General features: G+C 48.1%; 10 protein-coding genes across 10 annotated transcripts; 6 read left to right on the top strand and 4 right to left on the bottom strand.

The window, feature by feature from the left end:
* Positions 1–2,899: 2,899 nt before the first annotated feature.
* Positions 2,900–4,099, bottom strand: GGI43DRAFT_16984 (uncharacterized protein). The gene is made up of 2 exons (XM_083199701.1): positions 3,509–4,099; positions 2,900–3,452 (listed from the first exon to the last, which is right to left on the bottom strand). The coding sequence occupies exons 1-2, from the start codon at positions 3,874–3,876 to the stop codon at positions 2,981–2,983; spliced, it is 840 nt and encodes a 279-aa protein (XP_083066186.1). The 5' UTR covers positions 3,877–4,099; the 3' UTR covers positions 2,900–2,980.
* Positions 4,100–4,650: 551 nt separating this feature from the next.
* Positions 4,651–5,590, top strand: GGI43DRAFT_378558 (uncharacterized protein; the record flags this gene model as incomplete). The annotated part of the gene is made up of 2 exons (XM_083202718.1): positions 4,651–4,846; positions 4,911–5,590. 2 exons carry the CDS (start codon positions 4,651–4,653, stop codon positions 5,588–5,590), a joined length of 876 nt encoding a protein of 291 aa, XP_083066185.1.
* A 1,453-nt stretch (positions 5,591–7,043) lies between these two features.
* Positions 7,044–7,832, bottom strand: GGI43DRAFT_390579 (uncharacterized protein). Its single transcript, XM_083204329.1, has 2 exons — positions 7,735–7,832; positions 7,044–7,642 (listed from the first exon to the last, which is right to left on the bottom strand). Exon 2 carries the CDS (start codon positions 7,562–7,564, stop codon positions 7,301–7,303), a length of 264 nt encoding a protein of 87 aa, XP_083066184.1. The 5' UTR covers positions 7,565–7,642; positions 7,735–7,832; the 3' UTR covers positions 7,044–7,300.
* A 2,529-nt stretch (positions 7,833–10,361) lies between these two features.
* GGI43DRAFT_16951 (uncharacterized protein) lies at positions 10,362–12,191 on the top strand. The gene has a single exon (XM_083199693.1). The coding sequence runs from the start codon at positions 10,663–10,665 to the stop codon at positions 11,944–11,946; it is 1,284 nt and encodes a 427-aa protein (XP_083066183.1). The 5' UTR covers positions 10,362–10,662; the 3' UTR covers positions 11,947–12,191.
* A 1,245-nt stretch (positions 12,192–13,436) lies between these two features.
* Positions 13,437–15,009, top strand: GGI43DRAFT_378556 (XPC-binding domain-containing protein; the record flags this gene model as incomplete). The annotated part of the gene is made up of 7 exons (XM_083202717.1): positions 13,437–13,454; positions 13,585–13,632; positions 13,731–13,803; positions 13,860–13,939; positions 14,003–14,314; positions 14,371–14,814; positions 14,884–15,009. 7 exons carry the CDS (start codon positions 13,437–13,439, stop codon positions 15,007–15,009), a joined length of 1,101 nt encoding a protein of 366 aa, XP_083066182.1.
* Positions 15,010–15,359: 350 nt separating this feature from the next.
* On the bottom strand, positions 15,360–17,601 carry GGI43DRAFT_16916 (transcription factor TFIIIB subunit BDP1). Its single transcript, XM_083199683.1, has one exon. The coding sequence runs from the start codon at positions 17,471–17,473 to the stop codon at positions 15,770–15,772; it is 1,704 nt and encodes a 567-aa protein (XP_083066181.1). The 5' UTR covers positions 17,474–17,601; the 3' UTR covers positions 15,360–15,769.
* Positions 17,602–17,674: 73 nt separating this feature from the next.
* GGI43DRAFT_16900 (uncharacterized protein) lies at positions 17,675–18,385 on the top strand. Its single transcript, XM_083199681.1, has 2 exons — positions 17,675–18,173; positions 18,351–18,385. Exons 1-2 carry the CDS (start codon positions 17,712–17,714, stop codon positions 18,351–18,353), a joined length of 465 nt encoding a protein of 154 aa, XP_083066180.1. The 5' UTR covers positions 17,675–17,711; the 3' UTR covers positions 18,354–18,385.
* A 204-nt stretch (positions 18,386–18,589) lies between these two features.
* On the top strand, positions 18,590–20,735 carry GGI43DRAFT_419861 (BRE1 domain-containing protein; the record flags this gene model as incomplete). The annotated part of the gene is made up of 4 exons (XM_083207744.1): positions 18,590–18,703; positions 18,759–18,816; positions 18,887–20,496; positions 20,562–20,735. The coding sequence occupies 4 exons, from the start codon at positions 18,590–18,592 to the stop codon at positions 20,733–20,735; spliced, it is 1,956 nt and encodes a 651-aa protein (XP_083066179.1).
* Positions 20,736–20,922: 187 nt separating this feature from the next.
* GGI43DRAFT_16884 (uncharacterized protein) lies at positions 20,923–22,482 on the bottom strand. Its single transcript, XM_083199676.1, has one exon. It carries the CDS (start codon positions 22,223–22,225, stop codon positions 21,317–21,319), a length of 909 nt encoding a protein of 302 aa, XP_083066178.1. The 5' UTR covers positions 22,226–22,482; the 3' UTR covers positions 20,923–21,316.
* Positions 22,483–22,484: 2 nt separating this feature from the next.
* Positions 22,485–23,420, top strand: GGI43DRAFT_16897 (uncharacterized protein). The gene is made up of 2 exons (XM_083199680.1): positions 22,485–23,331; positions 23,387–23,420. The coding sequence occupies exon 1, from the start codon at positions 22,744–22,746 to the stop codon at positions 23,113–23,115; it is 372 nt and encodes a 123-aa protein (XP_083066177.1). The 5' UTR covers positions 22,485–22,743; the 3' UTR covers positions 23,116–23,331; positions 23,387–23,420.
* Positions 23,421–25,027: the final 1,607 nt, after the last annotated feature.

Here is a 25,027-nt window from a genome sequence, read left to right as displayed (position 1 = left end):
TCACCCGCAGGAAATCCTAGATAACAAAAGAGTTATAAGCTTGAAAATAATAATACGCACGAACTATTGAAGATCCAAATAGGATTCAAAAGGACACGAGTATCTAGATAGGAAGACTATAGCTAAATGGCACATAACCGTAAGAGCAATCATTTTCACATGCCATACGAATCACTCCAAAATAGCCGCCCACAGTGAGAAAACTATAATTGTTTTTTTTTTCCTCCTATATGCGTTTCTTTTTTTGGTATCATCCGCAAAGCCACTATCACATATAACAAAAAAAACTCCTTAATATATCCGGAACAGAGGAAAAAGAAAGGAAACAAAAGAACCTCCCTCTTTCTGGCCCTACATTTCACCGCCAAAAAGAACAGAAAGAGGAAAAGGAAAAAAAAAAAAAAAAAAAAATCAGAAAAAATGGAAATGTCACATCACGTCATTTGCCAAATCCTTCTCACAGTTGTTTCTTTTTCTTTCCGCAAGGGTTACAGTCACGGATCCTTTGTAAGTCGCACTACAGGCGCTTGTGATGTGACATGCATACCGTGTATTCAATGCAAGCCAAAAGCACACCGCTAAATTGACACACAAACAATGCTAGTATGATACGTGGGCGAAGAAACCTCTGATGGTGCGATATAGTCGAAGCGTTTTACACTCTCATTCTAATTGTTCCTTACGCTCTAAAGTCCCCCTCTTCCCATTCCTTCTGCCCGGGTACTAGGTAACAAATGCATAAGTACCTCAAAGGCGCGGTTTTGCAGGTACTCATGATGCCGAAACGTGAAAGAAACAATTCTCCTAGAGTTTGAAACACGATGATCTCACTTCCGGTAGCAGCTCATCATCAACTTCGTACTCGTGTAGTCCCATACTATCATCCGGTGCGTTTTATAATACAATCATCCCCAAAAAGGTCAAAATAGCGAAAATTCCTACGGGAGAGACCCGGACGAATAGTCATCCCGTCACGGAGGCCAATCTAGTAAGCCCAATTACTACTTCTTGGTATCCAAAGGAATCAATTCAAAAAGAGTTGGATACACAGCCAACGCACATTTTCAGACCGTTCGAGAACCCAGCGTAGTATTAACTTCCGCAAATCCTTTTCGTTGGTCATATATCAGCTAGGCTGAGTATGTTACTACATAGTAGGGTGTAAAATGAACCTTCGTTCCTATTGGCAGCTTGCTCCCAACTTTGAAACACCAATGCTTGTCTAATAGGAGGATTTACTGTCCCGGAAGTTTTGCAAGCAAATCATGGTAGTCTTAGCCGTAAATGTATAGCCAGTAGGGCACGTACGAGGATCATCCCAGCTCGAGTTAGATCATGTTTGAGGCTTTGGGCCAATCGGAAAAGGTAGGCCATATCCTGCGTTCACAGAAGTTGGTCAAATCAGTCTCATATTGGCGCACTTGGCGGCAACAAATTTGCTTTTTGGTCTTTTACGGCAACATGGCGGCAGTCGGCACTTTCATCTGAAAATAAACTGGCCTGAATGGTCGGAGACTTCCGCCAAGGGTGCCTTCGTAGCGTGATCCATTCTCAGTGTTAGGAGCAGAAGTGAAAGTGGTGAAGAGAGAAAAACATGTGATTTAGATTTTGATGATAGGAAGACAGAAGGAGCCTTTGTGTTTTGTCTAGCAAGCTTGCTGTCCATTCCGAGATCGGAGTATACAAAGACAGTTCCTTGCTTAGAAGCGTAGATCGTATTTAGGGTTACATAGAGAGGAGAATAGGGACAGACAGACAGACATCAATGGGGAGCAAAAGCTGGGGAAGCAACAGAAGTGCCCAACCATCCCTGGCGTTTCTGCTTAGCCTCTGCGTCGCCTTGTCTTATTCGGCCCTTTCCGTCGTTCGGCTTGCTGATATTCGGCCGCTCGGCTGTGTCAATCTCTTTGGCCTCAAATGCCTCTGCGTACCCCCTAGTCAGCATTGTTTTTCAGATCTCTTTGCAAAAGTTCCGCCGTGTCTTTCAATGATTGCTTCATGGCTTGGCTTGTGATGGCTTTGAGTTTGTCGTTCATCTACATCGGCGGTGGTTGCTGACTTGCGCTACGCTCAGTTGATATGTTATCGCAACGTGAGGTGGTAGAAGCAGTGGAAGAAAGGGATTAGAGGCAGTAGAGACAGTAGAGGCAGTAGAGGCAGTAGAGGCAGTAGAGGCAGTAGAGGCAGTAGAGGCAGTAGAGGCAGTAGAGGCAGTAGAGGCAGTAGAGGCAGTAGAGGCAATATCTGGTAGCTAGTGTTGCGCAGTATATTCCCTCAGTGCGACGCATGTGAAATTTTGTCATGAACTATACACAGTCTATATCTGTTTGGAAAGACAATATGGCTGTCCAAGTAGAAAGATTTCATAGCTGGAAGTTCCAGTGCTACGTAGTCATCTTCATGAAATATGCGTTTTAGGCCTCACGATTAGGTCAAGTAATTATTCACGGGGCGAGTAATGGATGTAGAAATACGGCAACCTCAAAAAGAAAGATTTGTTTAAAACAAAGTGATGTACATTATACTTCTATTCTTTCTGAAGCTTTGACAGAATATATCAGCTACTAAAACGCTTTTATGAAGTAATCGCTTGGTAGTCTGGTGATTCTTGTTCGCCTTGTTGTCGTCTTTCTGTCCTTAATATCGAATGTTATAGATCCGCCTGGAATAAAAACTCCCACATACCCAATTTTATACCAATTTTCGATGCTGTTGATAAACATGTATATACTCGATAGAAGAGTTTTGGAGTCATCGATGGTACACGCCAACTATCATCTGTCCACCAAAGTGACACTCTAGAGACGCATCCGAACATCTCCAATAGCAACCCAGGGACCCGGCAATATAGAATGTGTCGACATGTAGCATGCTGCTAGGCAAACGTCCCGCGTATACAAGAATAGTTGATTAATTATGAAAGTTATGATGTTTCGGGTATCATCACACGTAGCTAGCAAAGAAACGCCGCCACGGAATTTCATTTCTTCAAAAATCCCGTTCCAGATTTCGCCGCAGGCCTGTTTCGCTTCAAGAGCAAATCTTTGGAAGACTTGGTATGCTTCTTAAGTTTCGGTGCCATTCTTTCGTCGGTTTTCTTGGCCACCCGGTAAACTGTAGACTTCACCACTTCATCCTTGGGTCCAGCATCCAGGCGTGTGAGCCTCTTCTCGACTCCAGAAACCTTTCGTCTCTTTGGCCCTGAAGCGGCATCAGCAGCATCTTCGTCCTCATCTTCGCTTGAAGAATCTTCCAGGAATTCGGCAGGGAGAACAGCTGGGATGTCAGATTTCTGCACTCGCTTCCTTCCACTGCTGGTTTCAGACTTTTTGCTTTGTGACTTGACGGCGGATGCCTCTTCCTTGGCCTCATCAGCCTTCTTTCGCTCCTCGGCTTGTTTCTTGAGGAGCTCATCACGCATTTGACGTTTGCGCTTTTGTGTAGCAGCTTGTCTAGTAGGCCAGTTAGACAACAAAATAATCTCAAAATTGGTAACGGGGGAATATACTCTTTGGCTGCCTGTTGAGCGGCTTGGGTGGATTTTTTGATCTCTTCAGCTACCTTGGTAGTAGACACAGCCTCGGGAGCTTCATCATCGCTATCCTCCTCTTCCTCCTCTTCTGCTTCCGCTGTTTTAGCAGCTGAATTTGATGATGACTCAACAGGAGCTTTCACTTCATCTTCATCCTCATCGTCAAAAACCTTGAGAGTACCCTTGGTTGGCGTAGGCGCTTCTTCGTCCTTCTCCCTCACTGGTAGCTTCTTCGCGGGGCTTGACTTCGCACTTGACTTCGCACTTGATTTCTTTGTAACACCCGCTTCTATTTCTACGGGTGCTTCTTGCTGAGCTGCCCTTCTCCTGGTTTGAACGGGCATGTTGGCGATGAGATTCGACGCTGTGAAAAATTTCACTAAGTTTGGTGTCTAGTCCGACACGTCGTATACCGCGAATTGTTTGGCCAATCGCTCCAATTTCTTCAAATTCTGATTATCAATTGCGATAGGGAGCCTCTTCTCTTCCCAAATAGGTTTTCTTTTTTGGAATCGCTCTTTTCTTTTGCTTCTTCTCACTCTGATGTGGTCGATTTGTGGTTTGCTTGAGGTTCGAGTTTCAAAAAAATTTCGGTGGGGCCCTTGGGCGAGATGGCCGCCGAACTGCTAGCGCGCCTGATTGGCCGGCCGCTTAAACGAATACGTCCAAGAGCAACCTTTCAACTGCCGTCCGTCTCAACCAGATGATCATTTCATGGCCACATAAATTGCCAACGAAGATACTGCATCTGTGAACCTACGAGGCCAACACGACATTGAATTTCATATTATTTTCATCTTTTTATCAATTGATATCGTTGAGCTTCTGCTACGCTCATTGAGGGAATCCGGTGAATTATTCACTCTAACTGGCGGTAACATCAAAATTCCGACCTGGCTTCTTCATGCGACTCTCTCGATAGACATTTCATAAGAGATACGCTTCTACTTTCGATCTATATTTTTGATATCATGTTTACTTGCAGCTATTGCAAGGCTATACGGCCTTTAATAGCTTCAGCACGGTCATTGAGAGCCGCCCCCGCAGCGTATCCAATCAGGTCTCAAGCTTCGACAGTTGGCAGCCATAAGCAGGTCCGACATTATGCGGTTCCAAAGATGAAGAGAGTTGGGCCATCGCCCATCGAAGTGTTTAACTTATCTGAAATCCCCATGTCTTCTTTCGTAGCCGTCATCGAGAGAAACGGAGAGGCCTTCAAACGAGCCCCCCCTGCTGAATATTATGATTGCGTCCGAAAATTTCACGACGCAATCAGTCGGGGCTCAGATCCATGGTCTGTAGTATTGACAGGCAGTACGTATCATATCAACTCCAATTCCTCCTTTCTGTGTGATTGAATACTAATGCATTTTTGAAGAAGACGGCTTCCCCGTTGAGGTAATCCACGAAGCAGCTTGCATCATGAGGCAAATTCGTGGCCCCCGGAGTGCAGACGCATTTTCGACTGCGCTTTGGGCATCAGCCTCAGATGCCGGCTATCGGCCCTCTATACTGTCGCTTACAAGGCACCTTGTGCGATCAGGTGCTTACGGACGAATCTCCCATCTCCGAAAGGTAGAGGCGCGATTCAAGCAACTCGTCTCGACAGCAAGAGACGCTGACGCTCTTACTGTGGAGGGCGAACTCCAGTATGAACAGGGGAATTACGAAGCTGCTATCAGAGCGTTGCGACGGGCACTGCAGGTGGGGACCCCAGACTTTGAATGGAAGCATACCTGTCAACTGTGCATGGGCAAATCATTGGTCAAAACGAACAAGCATGAAGAGGCACGAGCATTATTTGAGTCACTATCCAGCATTGGTTTTGTTGAGGCGGATGTCCAGCTTGGCAAATTGCTTCGCATAAGCGACAAGGATGCTGCGGAAAGGCACTTGTTCACTGCCGCGTCCAATGGGAGGGCCGACATGTTCAGCTTACTGTCGGAAATTGCCCTTGAGAAGGCTGCAGATTCTGGAGGTGACAAGGCATCAAAAGAGGAATCCTTACGATGGGCAAAGGAGTGGTCAAAATTGGCGGACCCGCGCACAGAGTACTAACAATGCAAATCGCAAAAACACTGCCCAGGCTCAAGGATAGCGGTGAGTACGATGCGCGCTGTTGATCCGAGCTTTTCGTGTCTGTACAATTACTGCCGGCCCCAAGGGTACTGTGTGAGTCTCTCGATGCCCCCAGATACGTGTAAGATAAGCATCTGTATTTGAGCGCACTTCCATGCCATATGCAGTGGCGCGCAACACCCTGATCGACGCGAGATCCGACGCTTTGGTAGGACCATGGCACGGACGGGATGACCTTGAAATGATGCAGGGAGAGCGCAGATGGCAGATGACCCTTTGGGTAATATCGACGAACATCCATTTAGGCGAGCAAACAATCTTGTGCTAAAACAATTTACCAAATTTCCTGTAATCGACGTTTCACATTTTTTGAGTTTGGATGTCTAAACTATGAGGATAAAGAAAAGGGGGCATCCCAAGATTATCAGGACAATAAAGCGCGGACTGTATAATTCCGTACAGTTTCGATTATATGGGAAGTTATTTGCATATATGAAAGATGTTGTATTTATACGAGAATTCATTTGTACGTAATGGCGATCATTCGTCTATGTGAAACGTGGAGAGCTTGACATATAGATTTGGTGCGTGCTGCATGTAGGGTCAACACCTTGTGTCAGTAAAAGAGTTACATGCTGTTTTTTCTATGCATGCTAATTCATGTTGGAAAATGTACCTAGGTAGTATTTTGGCAATTGTTACTGCAAGATACCTGATTCTTGTGGCTTAAAGGTGGTAAACGGCTAGTTTCATCTTAAATTCCATATATTTATCTTCTTCAGGAAGACGCCTAGAAGAAAGATATTGACGGAGATACCCTTTTCATCTGCCACTTGAAACCTTATGCATGGTCCAAATCTCGATACTAGCTGAAAGCCTAAATAAACAATACAAGATCGTGAGAGTGACGGGGAGTACTGTGCTCAGAAATGAGCTACAGCTGCATGTGTCATTGTTTGAAGCACGCACGGGCTCTGTTATTGGCATGCTACCAAGAATAGAAAGGGCTACTCTGAATGTAGAAAAGTGAGGGCTTCTGGAACCCAGGTAGAAGGAGGAGGTAGACTCAGTGGTGAGCCAAACTCATGAGCTGAATGCTAATATCGGGCCTTTATGTAGCTGACATTGCAGTTTTCGTGATTATAATGTTGTTTGTATCTTTCCATTGTGATTATACTCTGGGCATCTTCCTTGGTAACATGCCATCTGCGATAAACGAGCTGCTGGACCGTGCTGCTGTGACATCGGTTCAAACCTGTCTCTAGAGTCTATTTACCAAGAAAGCGGATCGAGATTTAAGCTGATTCTCAAGATGTAAAGGTAAAGCAAGCCATGGCCGTCGACTATATCTTTATCCATCTATCTCTTCCCGCGCCATTTGGCGGTCTGTATGCACTTCTGCAGCCTCTCGGCGTTGACTATTTACACATGGCGCTGGAATGTCGATCTCTGCGGGAGGTCATCCACGCATGCTTACGTCACATGCCACGCGCAAACTGCATGCACCGTTTAAAAATAGACGTCAGCGGTATGTACTCTGTATATACTGCTACTTGGAACTTTGTTAGAATCATCACTACGTGCAGCTATTGCTAGATCGTGTAAGATTCTACTTGTATACTACTGCTGATGGCAATGCATAAAGTACTCATATACGTCACGACTTTACTTACTAGCAAGCTCACACAACTAGCCCATCCCCTGCACTTCACATTGCCTGTTCAGCTGGCTAGGGTAACGGTAAGTTCCTAGGCCCTCCAATCTTGTTTGCGCTCTCTGCTGCCTGTCGGCTGCTGATACGGATACAAGTAAGCTGAGCTGCAAGGGGCACAAGCCACGGCCCTGCGCCGGTCCACTTGGCAGCCAAGTCCTAGACTCAGGTACATAAAATAGGCCCCTTGCCTGAAGCGGTAGTAGTCTTGTATGTACATAAAGCTGTACAGTACGGAGCATTGCTCGTATAGGTGTGAAGTACCGATGTTTGCTGGCTTGAGTTGGCACGCGATGGTTGGTTGAGTGCTGCTGTGCTTTGTAAGTGCCGAGAGGATTATTAAATATCTGCATGCGCAAGCATGTGCAAGTGTCGACACAGTGAGCAATAGCTTATGCCATTGTATACGAAGGACCGTTGCTAGCAGTACTTGGTATTACTCACTGTGGGCTCCCCTTACAAGCTTACCAATAGTAATACAATGCATGCAGCAGCACTCCGTACTGTATGTAGGTACACACATGAGAGAGATTACATGCATGCACACGAGTAGCGGTATGGCCTTGCTGAGATGGCTGTGTACAGGACTGTACGAGTAAGAGGCATCGTATCGAATGCAGGTACCGATGGGCCTCGTCTCGCCCTGCAGAAGCGAGAAACATTCTTCAACACCGCCATGTCGCAGCCACTCCCACACGTGGCTGAAGAGGCCCAGACGAGATTGACTCTGGGGATGAGTCGACAGCACCCCGTCCCGTTCTCCAGATAGTTTGCGTTGTGAGACTGCCGGGCCCGCGCCTGAGCCCGCGCTCGCCGTCATTATGAGGTTTGCAATGATCTTTTGGTCATCCAGGCACAGAAACGGGCGAAGTGCGAGCCAAAAGGGGAACCAGCTCTCCACTGAGGCGCCGGCAGAGTTTGGAGCTACTGTGCCTTGGAACACAAAAGCTACTGTAGCCAATTTTGTTTACGTGACGGCGCGCATTTGTTTCGCGCCATAGTCTGGGGACTATATCGCGGGAAATGAAATAGGATCAGAATTGTCGAATTATCGAAATATTGAAACGGACGCTGCTTTGTTTTGTCTTTCAATAATTTTCTTGTGCTTCTTCCTTCTTCGCCCTTCCAAAACGTGGTGTTTTTTTCAGGGGGCAGGCCAGCCCGGCAACGGCTGGGTTTTGTGTCCACTTACCACGGTCAAAACACGGGAACAAATCTGAGATGAGAGCTGATGACACGTAAGGTACCGAGCATGGGATACAGTACTGTACATGATTCATTCACGGGACAGGAACTGAAAATACGGGGCACGTAGGGAACTTGCCCTGGCCTTGGGCATTTATAATTTTTGCCAAGTTCTGCCCTCGCGGCCCAGAATAGATGGGTTATGCATCGCATGCAGGTTAGGGCTTCTGATTTATACAGACGTCGGAGGCTTTTATGCTGCATATCCAGGTACCACGCTAGAGTTATTCCCAGATGTAATCCGACGGCATCGATTGCCCAGCCCAGAAGGGAAAAAAAAGCTTTTACGCGAGGAACTAACAGGGATTTTTCTTGGAATCAACCCAAGCCCTAGGAGAGAAAGAAGAAGCAGCCGGGCGAAGAACCAAGTGGGAATAAGAGGAGCCCGGCAAAACGAAACAGTGTGTGCAATTATGGAGCAGTACCTCGGACCTCGTACTCTACAGTGCTGCTGGCGCCGTACCTGTCATCTACAGGCCCCGATATGCTTATGGATCCCCTCGGCCCTGGTTACATGCCAGGAGTTTCCGTGGCGCCGGGTTGCTAAAATGGGACGCAGCCGTTGTCCCAGAGCCGTGGACCTCTCGGTACTTTGCGCGCAGGTACCTTTGCACCGCGCAGAGGAGAGGGTCTACTTGTGCCTGCGCACAGGGGCTGCGTACCCTGGCCCTCAAACAGATGGCTTGTACCCTTCACATTCTCCCACTTGCTCGCCTTTCTGGCTGTGTTTGTTGTCTCAATCCCTTCTAATTACTTCCAACTGTATGAAGGATGAAGGACCTGTATTGTGATGAAGATGTTCTCGCATATACAAAGTGCATGGACTCGAAAATGGTTGTGGTTGCGAGGGCTCACACGATTAAGTTTAACTTTGCCTTCCTGTTAGGTCATGCCTCGTTCAAAAACTGTAGCTCATCATGTCTGCTGTATATTATGCAGCCATCTCGGTCAGAAACGGCTGACCTGACGCTCTATAAGCAACCGTCAAAAGCATGTTTTCCATCTATTGGAACTGTCAATATAATATACTTTGGATCTAAGCGGCTCAATGCTCAAAGCAGTTCATCAGCCGCAGCTCGCAAGCTACAACATGACCCAAAAAGAATAACGTGTAATAAACGACAAGCAAACAACCAAGAAAAAGCTCCGTTTGCCCTCTTGGCCAGGCAGATTCTTTTCCCGGCTGCTCCGCCATCTATTCTCTTTTTGTTTATGTAAAACAGCCAAAACAACAAGGGACCCCTCCGGCTGGGCTGAGAGCCAAAGTTTGACACACCCCTGTCACGATGCAAGGTTGCCCTTCCCAAGATGTCCCGTCCCCTGTCCCTGCATCCACCTCTGCAGCAGAAAAAGAAAGAAAAAATCTCACCTATACCGTCGTGTACCTGCTTTTCATACGCCCGGATGCCCTTCCGCGCAAGTCTTTTTCACTAAGGCCAATGCCAGGCCCCGAACGCGTATTCCCCGAGAGCATAGATTCTGCGAGCTTTTAGTGTAGCTGTTCCCCCTCATCCTGGACTGCTTCTGTTCCTTTTTCCCTCTCGCTCTGTTTCTTCTTTTCTACTCTAGGCCATCCACCCTCCTGTGGTGCTTCTCTCTTTTTACCTCCCCATCCGGAATGCCTGATCCAAAGCCGCTGTAACACTCCTTTGCTTGCTCAATCGAATAGATGAGAGCATTACCTGGCTTTCTGCCGACCTTCGTTTGCCGTGGCTCCTGTCGCCTGTCTCAGCTATCACTTATCACAAAAAATCACAAGCCCCGGATTCCCACCATCTGCCGGACCTAGAGAAGCGCACTAGAGAACGAGCTGCAGCATCACATCGATCGCACCAACACGTCGAGAACTTTTTTGTTGGCTCTTGTCCATTGGCATCGTTGGGTTTTACTTTTTATTTTTGTCTTCCTGGCTGTGCTGGCGGTTGACGATCTGTGCGCGCCCGCATTGTCACACTCTGAATAGCCAATCGGTCACCCGCTTGGCGCAACTCTGTGTTTCAGTCCACTCTCTCATACCATTGGAATTCTTCCAAACAACAATCTTTTCTTCTTCCAACTTCCCCTCTTGGGCTGGCCACGCTCATTTTGGTCAACAATGCCTCGAATTATTCCAATTGCGCTGGGAGCGCTCACATTCATCACCACGACGGCCACGCTGTGCACACAGATTGCCATCAGTGTAAGCGTTCCTCAGTCATCACCCGGCAGAATAACATCAAGTATCGCTGCGGCATTCGAAGCTGCAATTCTCGCCCTTTTAGCATGGCTTATCGCAGCCGATATTCTACCTGCATTCCCAGGCCGATCCAAACCGCTACGGAACATTCTCTATGGCTCTAAGATTTCATCTTGCGTCGTCGCAACTGTGACCTCAATCGTCGCACTGGTATACTTAAACCAAGACGATTCAGGAGACAACCAACATCTTCTTGTCGGATCTGCAATTACACTTGCACTGGCCGTTGCTAGTCAAATCGTATATACTATTCATCAATTCTTCTCCACTTCAGACGGTAGCAAAGACGTGGAGAACGGACGATCGCGCAAGGTTAACCTCAAGACCATCAGATATAGCCAGACAATGCCTATTACAGATGAGACGAATCCCAATGAACAGCTGGAATCTCAGGGTAACCGAAGCCGCTCCAATTCGGCTGACTGCAAGTCAATGGCTGAGACTGTCGCATCATCCGTAACTTATGTGTCCCATTCGATTCGCTCCGTTTCGAGCAAATCAAAGATGCGCTCCTCAAAGGAGGGCAGCCGCTCCATGTCGGTGGATTCGACCACCAACCGGAGCACCATGGGTGACGACGCTTTTGACTCCTGGGATACATCAACGGTAGACGTACACAACCGAGAGGCTGTTATGGAAATCTCAACACCTACGCAAAGCAAGCCCCGCGGACTCGAAACCATTCCCGCCAGCCCTGTTGCTAGCCGGAGTCCATCGCCACAGTCCTTTGTCGAACTTGAACCGCCCCGTATTCAAACCCGTCGCCGAAGCCGAAGCTACAGCCCCGTGTCTATTAGACGGGAGCTTCGTGATCTGCCTGGCGCAAACAGCAGCGAGGCCCATATCCACCCTCTATTCCGATCTGACTCTCCTGACCCGCATCCTTTTGCGACGCCTGGCACTATCGTCATGGCAGCGCCAGATGCTGGACGAGTCCTTACCCGCCAGTCGAGCAACTTATCCCTCAACCGCCTCCGAAGCGACAGCCTGCCGATCGCGCCTCCTAACCTGAACAGGAACGATGGCTTTGATTCCAGGTCGCTGAGGAACTACCGGTCTGAGCTGGATCTCAGCCAACAGGCACGAGGTGATGACATGGACATGGCACCTCCTGCGCCTGAATGGCTGCGCAGAGAACTATGATTGGGCTATAGAAGGGACTATTAACGACTTAACGTATCTGAACTCTTTTCTTCTTTTCTCTTATTTATTATTCCCTCCTTTATTTTTTAACGAAACCAAACCATTTTTATCGACCTCATAGGGGACGCCAAAAACACCGGAACAAATGGAAAATATACGTTAGAAAGGATATGGATGGAACATGGCGTTGATACCATTTTGTTGTTGGCCAAAGTATTAGATGAGCGTGGCGTTGGATGCCCTTTTCATTTTCATGATCTTGCCGTTATACCTTCTCTTTCTTGGGGGATACACATAAAATATGTGTAGATATCCCTTTAGACTTCACTTCGCTTCGTCGGCAGACTATATTTAGCACAAAAAGCAAATTTACACTTTACCTCAGTACAACCGTTTACGATGTAGTTGAAGTGGGCGCAAATTGATAAGCGCTCCATGTGGCTAATGACATGTGATTTTGAGCTTCTCTTTGTGATAATTAGCCAAATCTCAAGTACCTGGAGTAGGACTAGCATTACCAATACCGCAAGAAGGCGCAAGTGGCGCTAGAATACACTCATGGGCTAATCCGAGGCTCGGGAGCCAAGTATTAGGTCTTGACTCGTTGGGGTACTTGGGTGCACATATTGCGATGCACTGGACCCGAGGTACCCTGACCAGGCAGCAGGCAGTCGTGGCGTATGTCATCAAAATGATGTTGGACTGTAGCGGCATGCAAATATGCATGTACGTGTATCTGCATGGACCTTGGGAAAACTCTAGATGCGGTATTACGCGGCCTCTGATGGCTGGAGCCTTGAGAGAATTCCATATATTAAAGAATAGCCATCTTAAAGCCTTGATGCAGCTGTTCATATGACGTTTATTGTTCGTCTTGATATGGCTGAGGATTGAGTAGTAGCAATGCTATGGCTAAAACTGTAGTACTGGCTTGTCAACGGTGAATGACAGAGACAACAATAAAGACGGGCGAATAACCATAATAGTACTAGTATAATATTGTTATAAAGCATCCATCTTAATACATACTCAACCTTTATGCTGAATATCATCCATCGTAGTCGTACACAGCACCCAAGCAAATAAATCTGCGTGCAATGCATGTGCCCCAAAAAAGCCACCGCAGAAAAGCAGCCAGCAGCTTAGTAGTCCCCAGTGGAGTCCTTCAGTGCTTTTGCCGCTCTCTCCCCACCACTAAAACTGCCACACGCTTCTCTCGCTTGACCCCACCCTCTGCAAAGCCCAGGGCCGCAGCCTGAATAACTTCCACCTCTTCCAAATCTGCCTTGACATACGATCCAGCTTATCGCCTCTGCCCTCCAGCGGCGCACCTCTCTGTCCATCTCCATCTACAGATTCTCTCTCTTCGCCCGACTCTTGCGCATTCACATCTGCTGCCCGCCTGTCACGACACTAGCGAGGCACCCCGCTCGACCTCTATCTCCCCTCCCATCCGACGCAGCCACTTCGCTGCCACACATCTGCCCATCATGAAGGTCACATTTCGAGTACGTCGCCAGCTTCAACCCGGCCTGCGCAGAGCATCACACAAGCTTTAGCATGGCTATAATGCCTCACTTTTGCCACCAGTCGATGGTTTCTTTCATGTTTTGTCGCTAACATTCATCTTTCCTCCAGGATCTCAAGCAACAAAAATTCGTCCTCGATGTAGAGCCCACAGACCAAGTACGTCTTTTGCCATCCATATCTGCGAGAACTACCCTTATTATCGCCGCTTATCGCCGTCATCGGAATCGACTGCTAACTACGATACTCTCTATTAGATCTCCGCCGTCAAGGAGAAGATTGCGGCCGAGAAGGGCTGGGACCCGAAGAGCCAGAAACTCATCTACTCAGGTTTGATATACCCTGGCTTCGCACTGTTGCGCTGCATTGGTTCTGACCTGATACAGGCAAAATCTTGAAGGATGATGATACCGTTCAGTCATACAATATTGAGGAGAAGGGATTTGTTGTATGCATGGTAAACAAGGTAAGGCCTGATATTGGAATACCATGATAGCTCTTATTCACGGTCTAACCTTTGCCAAAACAGCCCAGGCCCGCCGCCGCCGCACCCTCTGCCGCTGCAGCACCGCCGGCTACTCCTGCGCAACGAGTTCCCAGCACACCTGCTGTGCCCCCTGCCCCCTCTCAGACTTCCACCCAGGCCCCCCCTCCAGCAACACCGACTCCTAACCGCTCCGTCGAGTCGCCAGCCGGCGGTGTTTCTGGCTTGGCCATGGGTGCCGAGCGCGCCGAGGCCATCGCCAACATGGAAGCCATGGGCTTCGAGAGAACTCAAATCGAGGCAGCTATGCGTGCCGCTTTCAACAACCCCGACAGAGCTGTTGAATATCTTCTAACTGTGGGTACCATATAAAACCATTACTTGGTTGTCCTTTTCACTAACATGCTTCAAAGGGTATCCCTGAGAACGTCCAACAAGAGCAGCAACAACGAGCGAGCCAACAGCAGGCCTCTGCTGCAGCGGCAGCCACAGCCCCTGGTGGTGATGACGATGGTGGTGTTAACCTGTTTGATCTTGCTGCTCAGCGAAGAGGTGGCGGCGCCGGCGATGCCCCCGCGGCCGCTGGCGCTGGACAGGGTGACCTGGGTAATCTTGATTTCCTTCGCCACAATGCTCAGTTCCAACAGCTTCGTCAAGTTGTTCAGCAGCAGCCCCAAATGCTCGAGCCTATCCTTCAGCAGCTCGGTGCCGGCAACCCTCAGCTTGCCCAGCTGATTGCCTCAAACCCAGACCAATTCCTGCAGCTCCTTGGTGAGGATGCTGATGATGATGTTCCTCTGCCCCCCGGTGCTCAGGCCATCTCTGTTACAGAAGAGGAGCGTGATGCGATTGAGCGGGTTAGTATTCCTATCCATTATCCCTTCATCTGTATTAGTGATGAATGTCCCTGTTAACAAATTTTACAGTTATGTCGACTTGGATTCGACCGAGACCAAGCCATCCAGGCCTACTTTGCCTGCGACAAGAATGAGGAGCTTGCGGCTAACTTCCTCTTTGACCAGCCCGAGGACGATGAGCCACCGACGAACTAAGAAATCTTCGTGCGGAGCTGAGAGATTGCTGGAGCGTTTCAATTGTAATGAGCAAAGGAAAGACATGGGAGGACAAATGAAAGATTATTTTGATAATTTGGCAACATTAAGGCGTAGGATGACCTCGTGGGGCGAACGACCGTAATAATGCTGCTGCTTTTGAAAATCAAATATCATTTGCGGGCTGGATCTAGTCGAAAGAAAGAAAGCGCCGGCCCAATTTATCCAAGGCAGGACGAGAACAGACGAGACGAGACGAGATGAGGACGCGGGACGCGGGGACAGGTCATATGGAAGTTACTTACTCTGATATCGAAATTGGCAAAAAAAAAAAAAGTCGTTAAAGCAGACTTGTGTCTATATTCATTGAATTTTCTTCTTTGTTCTATGTCGTGAAGAGTATACCGATATATCTAGGACGGCAATATGCGAACAAATTGAATAGTAAGTTCTTTAGTATAGTATTGTTTTTTTATACTGAATAAATGAACGAATGAACGAATGAATCATCTTTGTTCTGTCCATAGCTAGCTAGGCACATGTAGTTCTCAAATCTCAAAGAAAACCCCAGTCCATAAAACATCTGAGGGGTATTATCGTTCCAAATCCTTAAAATATCCTTCCTTTGCCCGAGCTAAATTTCTTTCTTGCTCTAAAAAAAATAAAATAAACGCCGATACTATGCCGCAAGCAAAATTTGAGATGGTCAAGCAAATCGAATGAGAGAGCTGTAAAATGGAAAATGCCCAAATGATTCAAATCAAGCTTCCGCAGCAATGATCGGCTCGCCATTCAACCCATACTGTATAGCCTGCTTCCCCTTCTTGCCCTTCTTCTTCTTCTTCCCTGAAACGTCCTCGTCCGCAAACAGCTCCTCGCGCTTCTTGCGCATGATTTCGGCCTGTTCGTCGGCGACGCGCTTCTGCTCGGCCTCGAAGTCATCTTGGATCTTGCGCTGTTCAGCTTCGATGGACTCTACGGATTCAAACTCAATGCCCGTAAAGGCCCTGTACTCGTCAATGTCAATCCGGACCGTCTTTTCGCCTATGAGCGCGGCGTTGAGGAGGTGAGGGCAGTGGCGCTCTTCGCGGTTATATTTTAGTTTAACGTGTCGGCGTTGCTTGTTGGGGAACATCCGGGAGATCATTTCGAACTCTGTCCCAAACATGCGAAGGCCTCGGTAGAATAGCTCTGTTTCTTCATCGGTCCAAATGTTTGGCCCCTTTAATTTTGAAGTATTCATAAACGAGCTACTGGTAATGAGTCTGGTGAAGTCGTTTTCTTCTACAGTCTCCATGTCACCGCGCGCTGCTGCGGCACGGGCATGTCTATCCATGACCAGTGAGCTCTGATCAATAATGATCTGGCCATCAACGATTCGGAACTGGGGGCCAGAGGCCGGTGCTGGTGAAGACGCGGCGGTTGGTGTAGCGCTTTTGCTCTTGATTGCTGGGTCTCCTGATGTTTCTGGGGCCTCTGACCCGTCACGGCTGGTGTCGCCCATCATCTTCTTGACTTTAGATCTTACTCTCGCTTGTCGCTCTCGCTCTCGTAGTTCGTCGTGGCGGCTGAACTTTTTGCCAATATGTAAATCTTTTGTCAAGTCTGTCATTTTAAGATTCTGTAGATCCACCACTTGTGCCTCTGCGTCCTCTGGTGTTACTGAGCGCGCTCTCCTCGCTCTGGTCCGGGGTGTTGTTGCCCCATCCTGAGTAGACGCTTTGCGCTGCCTAGGCTTGGCAGTCGCGGCGCCGCTCTCGTTTTCTGATGCCTTGCGCTGACGCTTTTTTGGTCGTGCCTCGGCGTCCACATCCCCATCAGCACCCTCCGCTGTCGAGGCGGGTGCTTTCCTTCTCGTTCTTGGTTTTGGCGCCGTGGAGGGTACTGGTGTGGCTTCCTGGGCGACGGGTAGTGATGCATCCGTACCTGCTGATGTCTCGGGCGTAGTGTTTTGGATATCTTGCGTTGGGCGTGGTGGATCTCTAAGTTCTGGCGCAATGTTGTGATCTTCAACAACGGGCAGTGCCTCTCTTGGTTTATTTGCCTTCGGCGGCTCCAACCGCTGCGCATCTGTTGTCGCAGCTTCTACCGCTGTGACAGGAGAGATATTTGAGGCTTCTGGAATGCTTGGTTGTTGTGTGTCGGGCAGTTGAACGTGCTCTTGAGGTTTAAGGCTAGAGACATCCTGAGTCGACGGCTCAGATGTGATAACAGAGCTGGCTCTCGCAACATCAGAAGAGTCTGGTGAGGCGGTGTTTTCCGATTCGCTTGTGCTGGCGGTATTATTTGAATTCTCCCGAGCGTCGAGGCTTGGGCTTTCAACTACCGCGATCGATACTGCTTCCGGCTCGATGACCTCTTTCTCGGCTTCAACATCTGCAGCGGGGATCGCGGGGCGTGGTCGTGCAGATGGGATCCTTGGTTTGAAGGCAAGGCCGCCCTTCTTCTTGAACATGGAACTCATTTCGGCTTAGTGGCGTGGCATGAAACGTAAAGCGCTACCGCTGGGTTGTGTTTACTCCATTCGACATGTAGATGGCAGGAAACAAAGATGCTGCGCCGAGCTGGAAAGATAGCAAAGTTAGTCAATCCTAATCAGCCAATTTTTTTTTACAATGCGCCAAAGGATTCTTCGGATAAGCCAGAAAAGTTGGTTGCAGAAGTGGGGTGCATGACAAGCGCAGCCGGGCTTTAGCCGAAACATGCATACGATAAGCAGAAAACTCGATCAGGCTAGAGGTGCACTAGGCTTGTTTTGGCGCGCAGACGTGCCTCTTTGCTTTGCGAGGCAACTTCGAAATTTCAACTCCTGTTCGACTCTGTCTCTGCACCACCTCCTCGCTGACCGTCGCGCCCTGCCACATGAACGCTTGCGCGAGCAGTCCACGGTCGACATCAGCCTGAGAGTACTCTTTGCCTCTTCTTGTTCCCCCCTCTTCGCCCTCCTCCCTCCCTGCCGGCCCTCCCTGACGCGCCTTCTCATGCCTGTGGCAACGACACCCTCTGCCTCGCCTCGTCCATCCACGCTCGTGAAGATGGACGACAGGAAGAGACCCGCTATCAGCGGCGCTGAGGATCTGGCTCCTCCCAGCAAGAGGGTCGCCATCAATGGATCCAAGGCCAAGGACGACAACACGGATATGAAGGAAGAAACCTGGATTGAAGTAAGTGTCGCATGATCCCACTCCCCGTCCCGTCCGCCCACGAGACATCCCGGTATCGGGCTTGTATCTCCTCCTTCTCTTGGGCGTGTTGCTGTCCCGCAACCAATTCCGCTCGCCCTGTCAGCTACAGCCCTTATTGGGGGCGTCGTTGCCGGATGATAGTGCTCACCAAGCCAGTGATGTTGCTCATTGCTTAGCGAGAGCGATTAGCGGCTTCTTTGCTTCCTAAAAATCCAAGAGAAAAACAATTCAAAAACAGTAATACGCTCTGCATATCAATCCTTTTACCGCGCGCTGCATATATCATGATTCTATTCAACGCGTCATTCATTCCACGCAACGACCAATCTATAAGGAGCAACGTGGCGCTGACTGGGCATAATCAGGTGTATACAAAGGGAGCAATCTACCGGCAAATGCAAGAATACAGCCGCAAGGCAGTTACGGCCGAATCGCGCTTGGAAGAATTACATAAGAGATCTGTGCATCACGACGATCATTTGCGAATAGTCGATGCATGGTGGCGACAGGTATGTGCATTTCTACAATGCTATTTGTCGCTGTCTGACTAACCTTTGTGCATAGCTCTTAGAGGAGCTCGAATTAATAGCCGCTTCAAAAGTATCATCTACGGACAAAACTGGTACGTCTCTACTTCATGATAAGTTGGCGGAGATTGAAATGCAATTTATTTCTAACTCTCTGAAAAACAGAAGGCCCTTATCTCACAAGCGTAAATTTTAAAGATTTACATGACTTCCAAGTACACCTACAGGAAAAGGGAAAATCGATCAAAGCGAAAGCCGAAACGCTGCTCAGTCAACTCGCTGCTCAGCGGCAAAATCTTTCCCCTAAGACATCCGAGCTCGAAAGCAAAGTCGCTAGTCTTCTGGCCGCCCAGAAAGAATATTTCCTCAAGCTTGACCGATTAAGCGGAGAAAAAGAGCAACTTTCGGAGCAACTTAATGCGGCAACGTTACGATACTTTAAGGCTGAAAAGAAATTGGATCGCGCTAAAAGTGCCCAAGTCCAAAGGTTGGAACAACAAGCATTTGCTAATGCCACGCGACCTGTTACTACACCTACCGAGGGAGCTCCGGAACCTAATGAAGCAAATGGTACTGTCAACGAATTATTAGTAAAGTATGAAGAAGCCACAGCCGCCGCCGCGAAGCAAAAGGAGCAGCTGGAAACTCTTCTCGCGGACCTTAAAACTGTACAGGAGGAAAACACGAGCTTGAAATCTCGACGAGACACATTTACGGACGAAGACTACATCAGAACCGATGTCTTCAAACAGTTCAAGAGCCAGAATGAGGATCTTATCAAGCGAATAAACACCCTGGAAGCCACCAACAAGCAACTTCGCGAAGAAGCCGAAAAGCTTCAGGCAGAGCGAACGGCCTTCCGAACTCAGCTTGAGGCAGATATGAACCAAGTGGCACAGGACTATGAAGCTGACATTGCGGCGCGAGATCAGGATTTAACCCGCGTGCGATCTGCTCGGGATGAAATTCTTGCCGAAAACGTGCAGCGAAGGGCAAATGCGGAGCAAGAGAAGATCGCAATGGAGCACATCAAGGAACTAGTGGCAGCGAAGGAAGACAGGATTTCAGCGCTCGAACTGGAGCTTTCTCGTTTACAACCAACAGAAGATGAAGCAATGGGGGATGCTGGCGATGCCGAGGATATTACGGAAGCGGAACTCCGGCAAAAGTATAAGAAGCTGAAGCTGGATTTCAATTCCATCAACCTGGAACTGCCTGCAATGGAGAAGGCGTACAAGAAGATGAAGGATCTCGCTCAAAAGAAAGTGCTCGACTACGCTGCTCTGGAAGAAAAGGTGGCCATTCTTATTGCTGAAAAGAGTAAAGCCGATCAGAAATACTTCTCCGCTCGAAAGGATGCCGACAACCGAAACAGCGAAATCAGATCTCTGAGGCACCAAAGCGGAAAGACAGCTGAGATCATTGCCCAGCTGAAGGACTTTGAATCTCAGAATCGGACTTTGCTATCCAATCTGGAGAAGCAGGTGGCGGATCTAAAGCAGGCCAATGCAGCCCTTGTTTCTGAAAATAAGAAGGTGGAATCCAATAGCCTCGAGGCAGCCAGGCGAGCGGAATCAGCCGCGAAGCAAGTCGGAGAACTGAGCAATTTGGTGAAGTCGAAGGATGCATCCACATCTGTCATCAGAGAGCGAAACGCAACGCAGGAGGTCGAGGTCGAAAAGATCAAAGTCCGGCTCGAGCATATACAGAAAGATCGAGACAATTGGAAGAATAAGGCGCTGAGTAATTCATCAGAAGAAGAAGATATGCTTCGAGTACGTTTATCCCCCATGATTTTTTGTATGTGAATTCCTTTGATTCTAACATTTAATGAAAACAGACCATGGCCTTGTGCACGGTATGCCGCACCAATTTCAAGAACACCGCACTCAAAACTTGCGGCCATCTCTTCTGTAATAAGTGCGTAGATGATCGTATCAGCAACCGTATGCGAAAATGTCCTAGCTGTTCGAGAGCGTTTGACAAGATGGATGTTATGCAGGTTCACTTTTAAAATGAATTTTTAAAATGAATCTTTATTAACGTTTGGTCTTGTATCGTTCGGGAACTTGTGTTTTGTCTGTTTTGCTTTGAATTTTTGCCTTTTCCTTTTTCGCATATGATTCCACGGAGGAACGACTAGAAATTTATATCGACAACGTCACGAGATCTATCCAAATGTGTTATAGGCGCAAAGGGGAATGGGGAGTTGCTAGCGGTCGGATCCGCAGCGGAAGTTATGACATCTACCAACTATGTGTCAATTTTTGTTTTCCAAATGTTTCGAAAAAAAGGTATGGGGGTCGGCGTGTTGGACATGTAGTACCAGTGTACGTTTACGAGCAAGAAGGATATGAGGTGGGGAGAGGGGCTTCCAATCTTGTACATAATGTGAAGGATGACAGGCAGATAATAGGTCGCTGCCTAATGGCTCTACGAGGATCGAGCTGGGTTGGATAAGAGAGAAGTCGCAGGTTTGGCGCAGTTCTGACCGATTGTTTGATATGCTTTGCTTATTTTGTGCCTGCTATGTCCTGGTGCTTTATACTTCGTAGCACACGTATATACATAGTACTGAGAAAAACAAATAGATGGCTATCTGCGACTTGTTGAGCCGAAGCCTGTACTCTCATGGCGAGAGGAGCTAGAGCTTGAACCCGAGCCGGAAGAGTAAGACTGTGAACTCGACGGCCCAGCACCCCATCCCCTAGAAGCGTACCTGTCGTCCCGCCGATTGTTTCGATTTCCAGCCATGTAACCAGCCGCTGCTCCTCCAGCAAGCCCACTCCAAAATCCAGGTGTCCATCCTTGCTGAGATTGATCGGGCTTTGTTCCGGGATAAGGCGGTGGCGGATCATTTCCTGGGCCCCAGCCAGGACCCCAGCCGCCGCCGCCGCCGCCACCACCATATCCTCCCCGTCTAGGAGGGCGCTGTCTTGGGTTTGTCCCGTTACTCCATGCAGAGTATACTATCCATCCAAGAATGGCAAAGAAGATGACTGCAAATGCCCATGCGCCCAAATCGGTACCTCCTTCGCCGTCACTAAACCAGCCGCCAGTCGGATTCGAAACATGGGGATATCTCTTCTCTCCTTTGTCGCTCAATATGAGCCTGTACTCGACTCCACAGCTGCCTTTGAGGACATATGGATCATCAGGTGAAGAGTAGCCCTCACAGATGACGTCGGTGCTGCCTAGCTTGAACTCTTCTGGCACCGAAGCGGTGCAACTCCATTCTATGTCCTCGGTGCCATATGAGGAGCCCTGGTTGGTGCATCGTAAGACGTCAATTGAATAGAGATCACAGACTGCCTTTGAGGAGATGCATTTAAGTTGCGGGATTGGAGCGACCCGGCGAGATGTAGTTTTTGCGCCGTTGCCACGTAGGGTAAGAGTCCGTACTTCTGATAAGAGGATGGCGTTTTTGTTTGGTCGTGCGGCGAGAGATTGGAAGGGGAAGGCGGAAAGTAGGAAGAAGACGAGGGCCAGAGGTTCGTAGAACATGGCTGAATTTTCTTTGCGGCTGGACTTGAGAGTTTGTTGAACAGAAGTTAATGATTGTTATGCAAGTTGGAGCAGCCTTGTGGGTTACAACATGGCACAATATGCTAAGAGCTGCGATGCTGAGTGAAGATTAGAATTGAAAATAGATGGCGGAGTTTGAAAAGATTTGGGGCAGAGTTATAAAAGGCGTTGATGCCTTAGGAAAGGACACGATGTCCTGAGCGACTTGGTGTGTACGTGTGCGTGGATGTTCTCCAATGGACCAGCTCTAGAGCTCAGAAAGAGATTTAAGCATGTTTGCTCAAGCCCTTAGTAGTTTAGAGGTAGCAGCGACGAGTCAGAATGACGGCATTGGCTCCTGCTAAGTAGGTGGCGCTATTGAAGATTGCCTAATTTGTACGGAGTAGAGAAGGTGCCTTTCGCTATACTCCCAACAAACCTGCGGTCAGCGAAACTTGATATCAATTTCTTCGTCTATAAGTTCTCTTGCTCTTCCATCATTTCGTTCCCTCCTTCATATGTTGTTGTTCCTATTTCTCTTTTTACCGATTTTTTTTATTGCCACTATGGCTGCAAATGCTACCCACACAGAGGCCAGCGCCCTGGAAAACGGGTCAGCAAGCCCTTGCGAAGTCGCCTTGGGCCGTATGCTTGACGAATCCTTGCGCGACACAGCCAGCCAGCTCGATGAGAGCACTAGAATAATGATGGAGAAGCTTGATGAGATACACGATCTTTTAGGGGGGATACGCGATGATCTAAGAAAGATACGTCACCTGTCCAAGAAGATGAATACTAATCTCGATGCGTACAATAGAACGATACTTGCAACACCCATAAGACGACGGCTTCTGATAAGGAGACGTTCATCGCGAACATCAAAATCATGAGCAATGGCGTTAATACGCGCATAACTTGCTGTATGAGCTTGTTAACGAAAACTCACTTTAAGACGGACAATCGTATTGGTTCATAGCTGCTTCAGCTGTTGAGGATAAATGAGACCGCCAGGATCGAATTATACATGGTCGACAAAGCATATGAAAACACTGAAACGCTCCATGAAATCGTCTAATTTGATTTGTCGCAACCTTCGACGGGCAACGGTGAGTTTTTAATAGTGTATATTGATAGAGATTATCACTAATGAGAATTTGGTAGTATAAGCCCAAGGAAGAAAAGCGAGAGCAATGGCCGAAGAATTGGGCTCGGGCGACAAACAAGAGAGATCTGAGCTTGGCCTCAAATAATCAGGTATCATTTATCAGGCAGCTACTTTTACCAGAGGCTGAATCTTGTGCAAGATCATCAGGTACAGCGTCTGGCATCCTAGGTTGGCTATACAACACTATGCGTATTTCCATCTATCCTCGCTGCCTCATTCTATTTATCCTACTTACTACTATATCCTACTTACTGCTACGTATCTTTTAAATTATACAATATTAATATTACATGATACCCACCATTGGCCTTTACTATTCTGACTATCAAGTGTTCCTTTTACACTCCTCTGCCCAGTCTCTCATTTTGGACGGTCACTATTGAGCTCGATATATTTTCTGCCTCAAAATGATTCTTTAAAAGATAGCAGACAAGCAGTCTTTTATAATTTTTTTTTTTTTTTTTTTTTACTTTGGTGCAGTTATAACAACCCCTTTTCCTAGCCACGAGTCGATATGGGTAGACAAATATGTGGCGCAAGTCTTGAGTGTAATACAGAGCAGGTGTGGATGTGTCAGCCATGGAGATATTAGTCGTAGTATTACGCGCTAAGACAAGCTTAATCCAGATCCAAAGAGGTGAAGGGACAAGATGAAAATAACTACTTTAATGGAAATTCCATGGCGACAGAATTCCATGGAGTCTGAATGACAGAGATTCTAGGCTTACAAGCAAGAATCTCATATATTTGGTCGAGGAAGCGACCGTATAGCTTAATCTACTGTAGCTGGCTATCCAATCTCTAGACGATCTGAGATCGGGATGTTTTAGGCCGCTGTGGGTAGGGAATCCTGGCAGCGAAAGTGCGCTAAGGGGCCTCAACTGTCACTCGGCTGACTGTCCCGCCCCTTGGGCTTCTGAAAGAGGCAATATGTGGCGGTCGTGCGTATTACGAGGGACCTGGAGCACGACCGGTGGGCCAATGTAGTAGCCCCTTGCAACAGAGCTTTGGGAGCTGGGTTCAAAAATGCTGTGTCTATAACGAAGAAGAAATGGCATCTGTTGCCATAGGATGCCTTTTGCTGGCGAAGTTGAGGCATGCCTGGCTTGGAGAGAAGAAGTCAAGCGGGAAAAGACGGAGAGGCAGGCAGAGGGTAGGATTGTAGGTGGCTGGACGAGTCATGCTGCGATGGCATGTCTTGGTTACCTGAGATACAGAATACGGTGTACAAGGAGCAATAAGACAAGACAGTAAGAATCACGACGTCGTGCTAATAAGTTCCAACGGCCGGGCCCTAGCCAGAGCGGCGGCCAACGGGGCCGACCCCACGGCCATCTTAGACAGTATGAGTAGTCTCAAGTATAAGATGGTTGATGGAGTGATGGGATCGACATTTAATTGCGAGCAGTCGTGGTATTTCTCCAAGGCGGTAGATAGCTGGTATCCTCGGGAAATACCTTGTACCAAGCGTCCGAATGTCTCAGAATCAACATTATGAGTGATGCGCCACAGTGGATTATGATATAGATGTGAATCCTAGCCAATGTCTGAAGTGTGCCTCCTACATATATACAGTGTACACCCGCCACGTCCACGACTTCATCTGGGCATCAAGCCCCAATTCCTTGGAGTCGACG

This window comes from Trichoderma evansii, assembly GCF_050947405.1.
Source record: "Trichoderma evansii strain SZMC 28006 chromosome Unknown GGI43scaffold_1, whole genome shotgun sequence".
Lineage (NCBI taxonomy): Eukaryota > Fungi > Ascomycota > Sordariomycetes > Hypocreales > Hypocreaceae > Trichoderma > Trichoderma evansii.
Note: the sequence above shows the minus strand (reverse complement) of the source record. Positions and strands in the feature narration are given on the sequence as shown.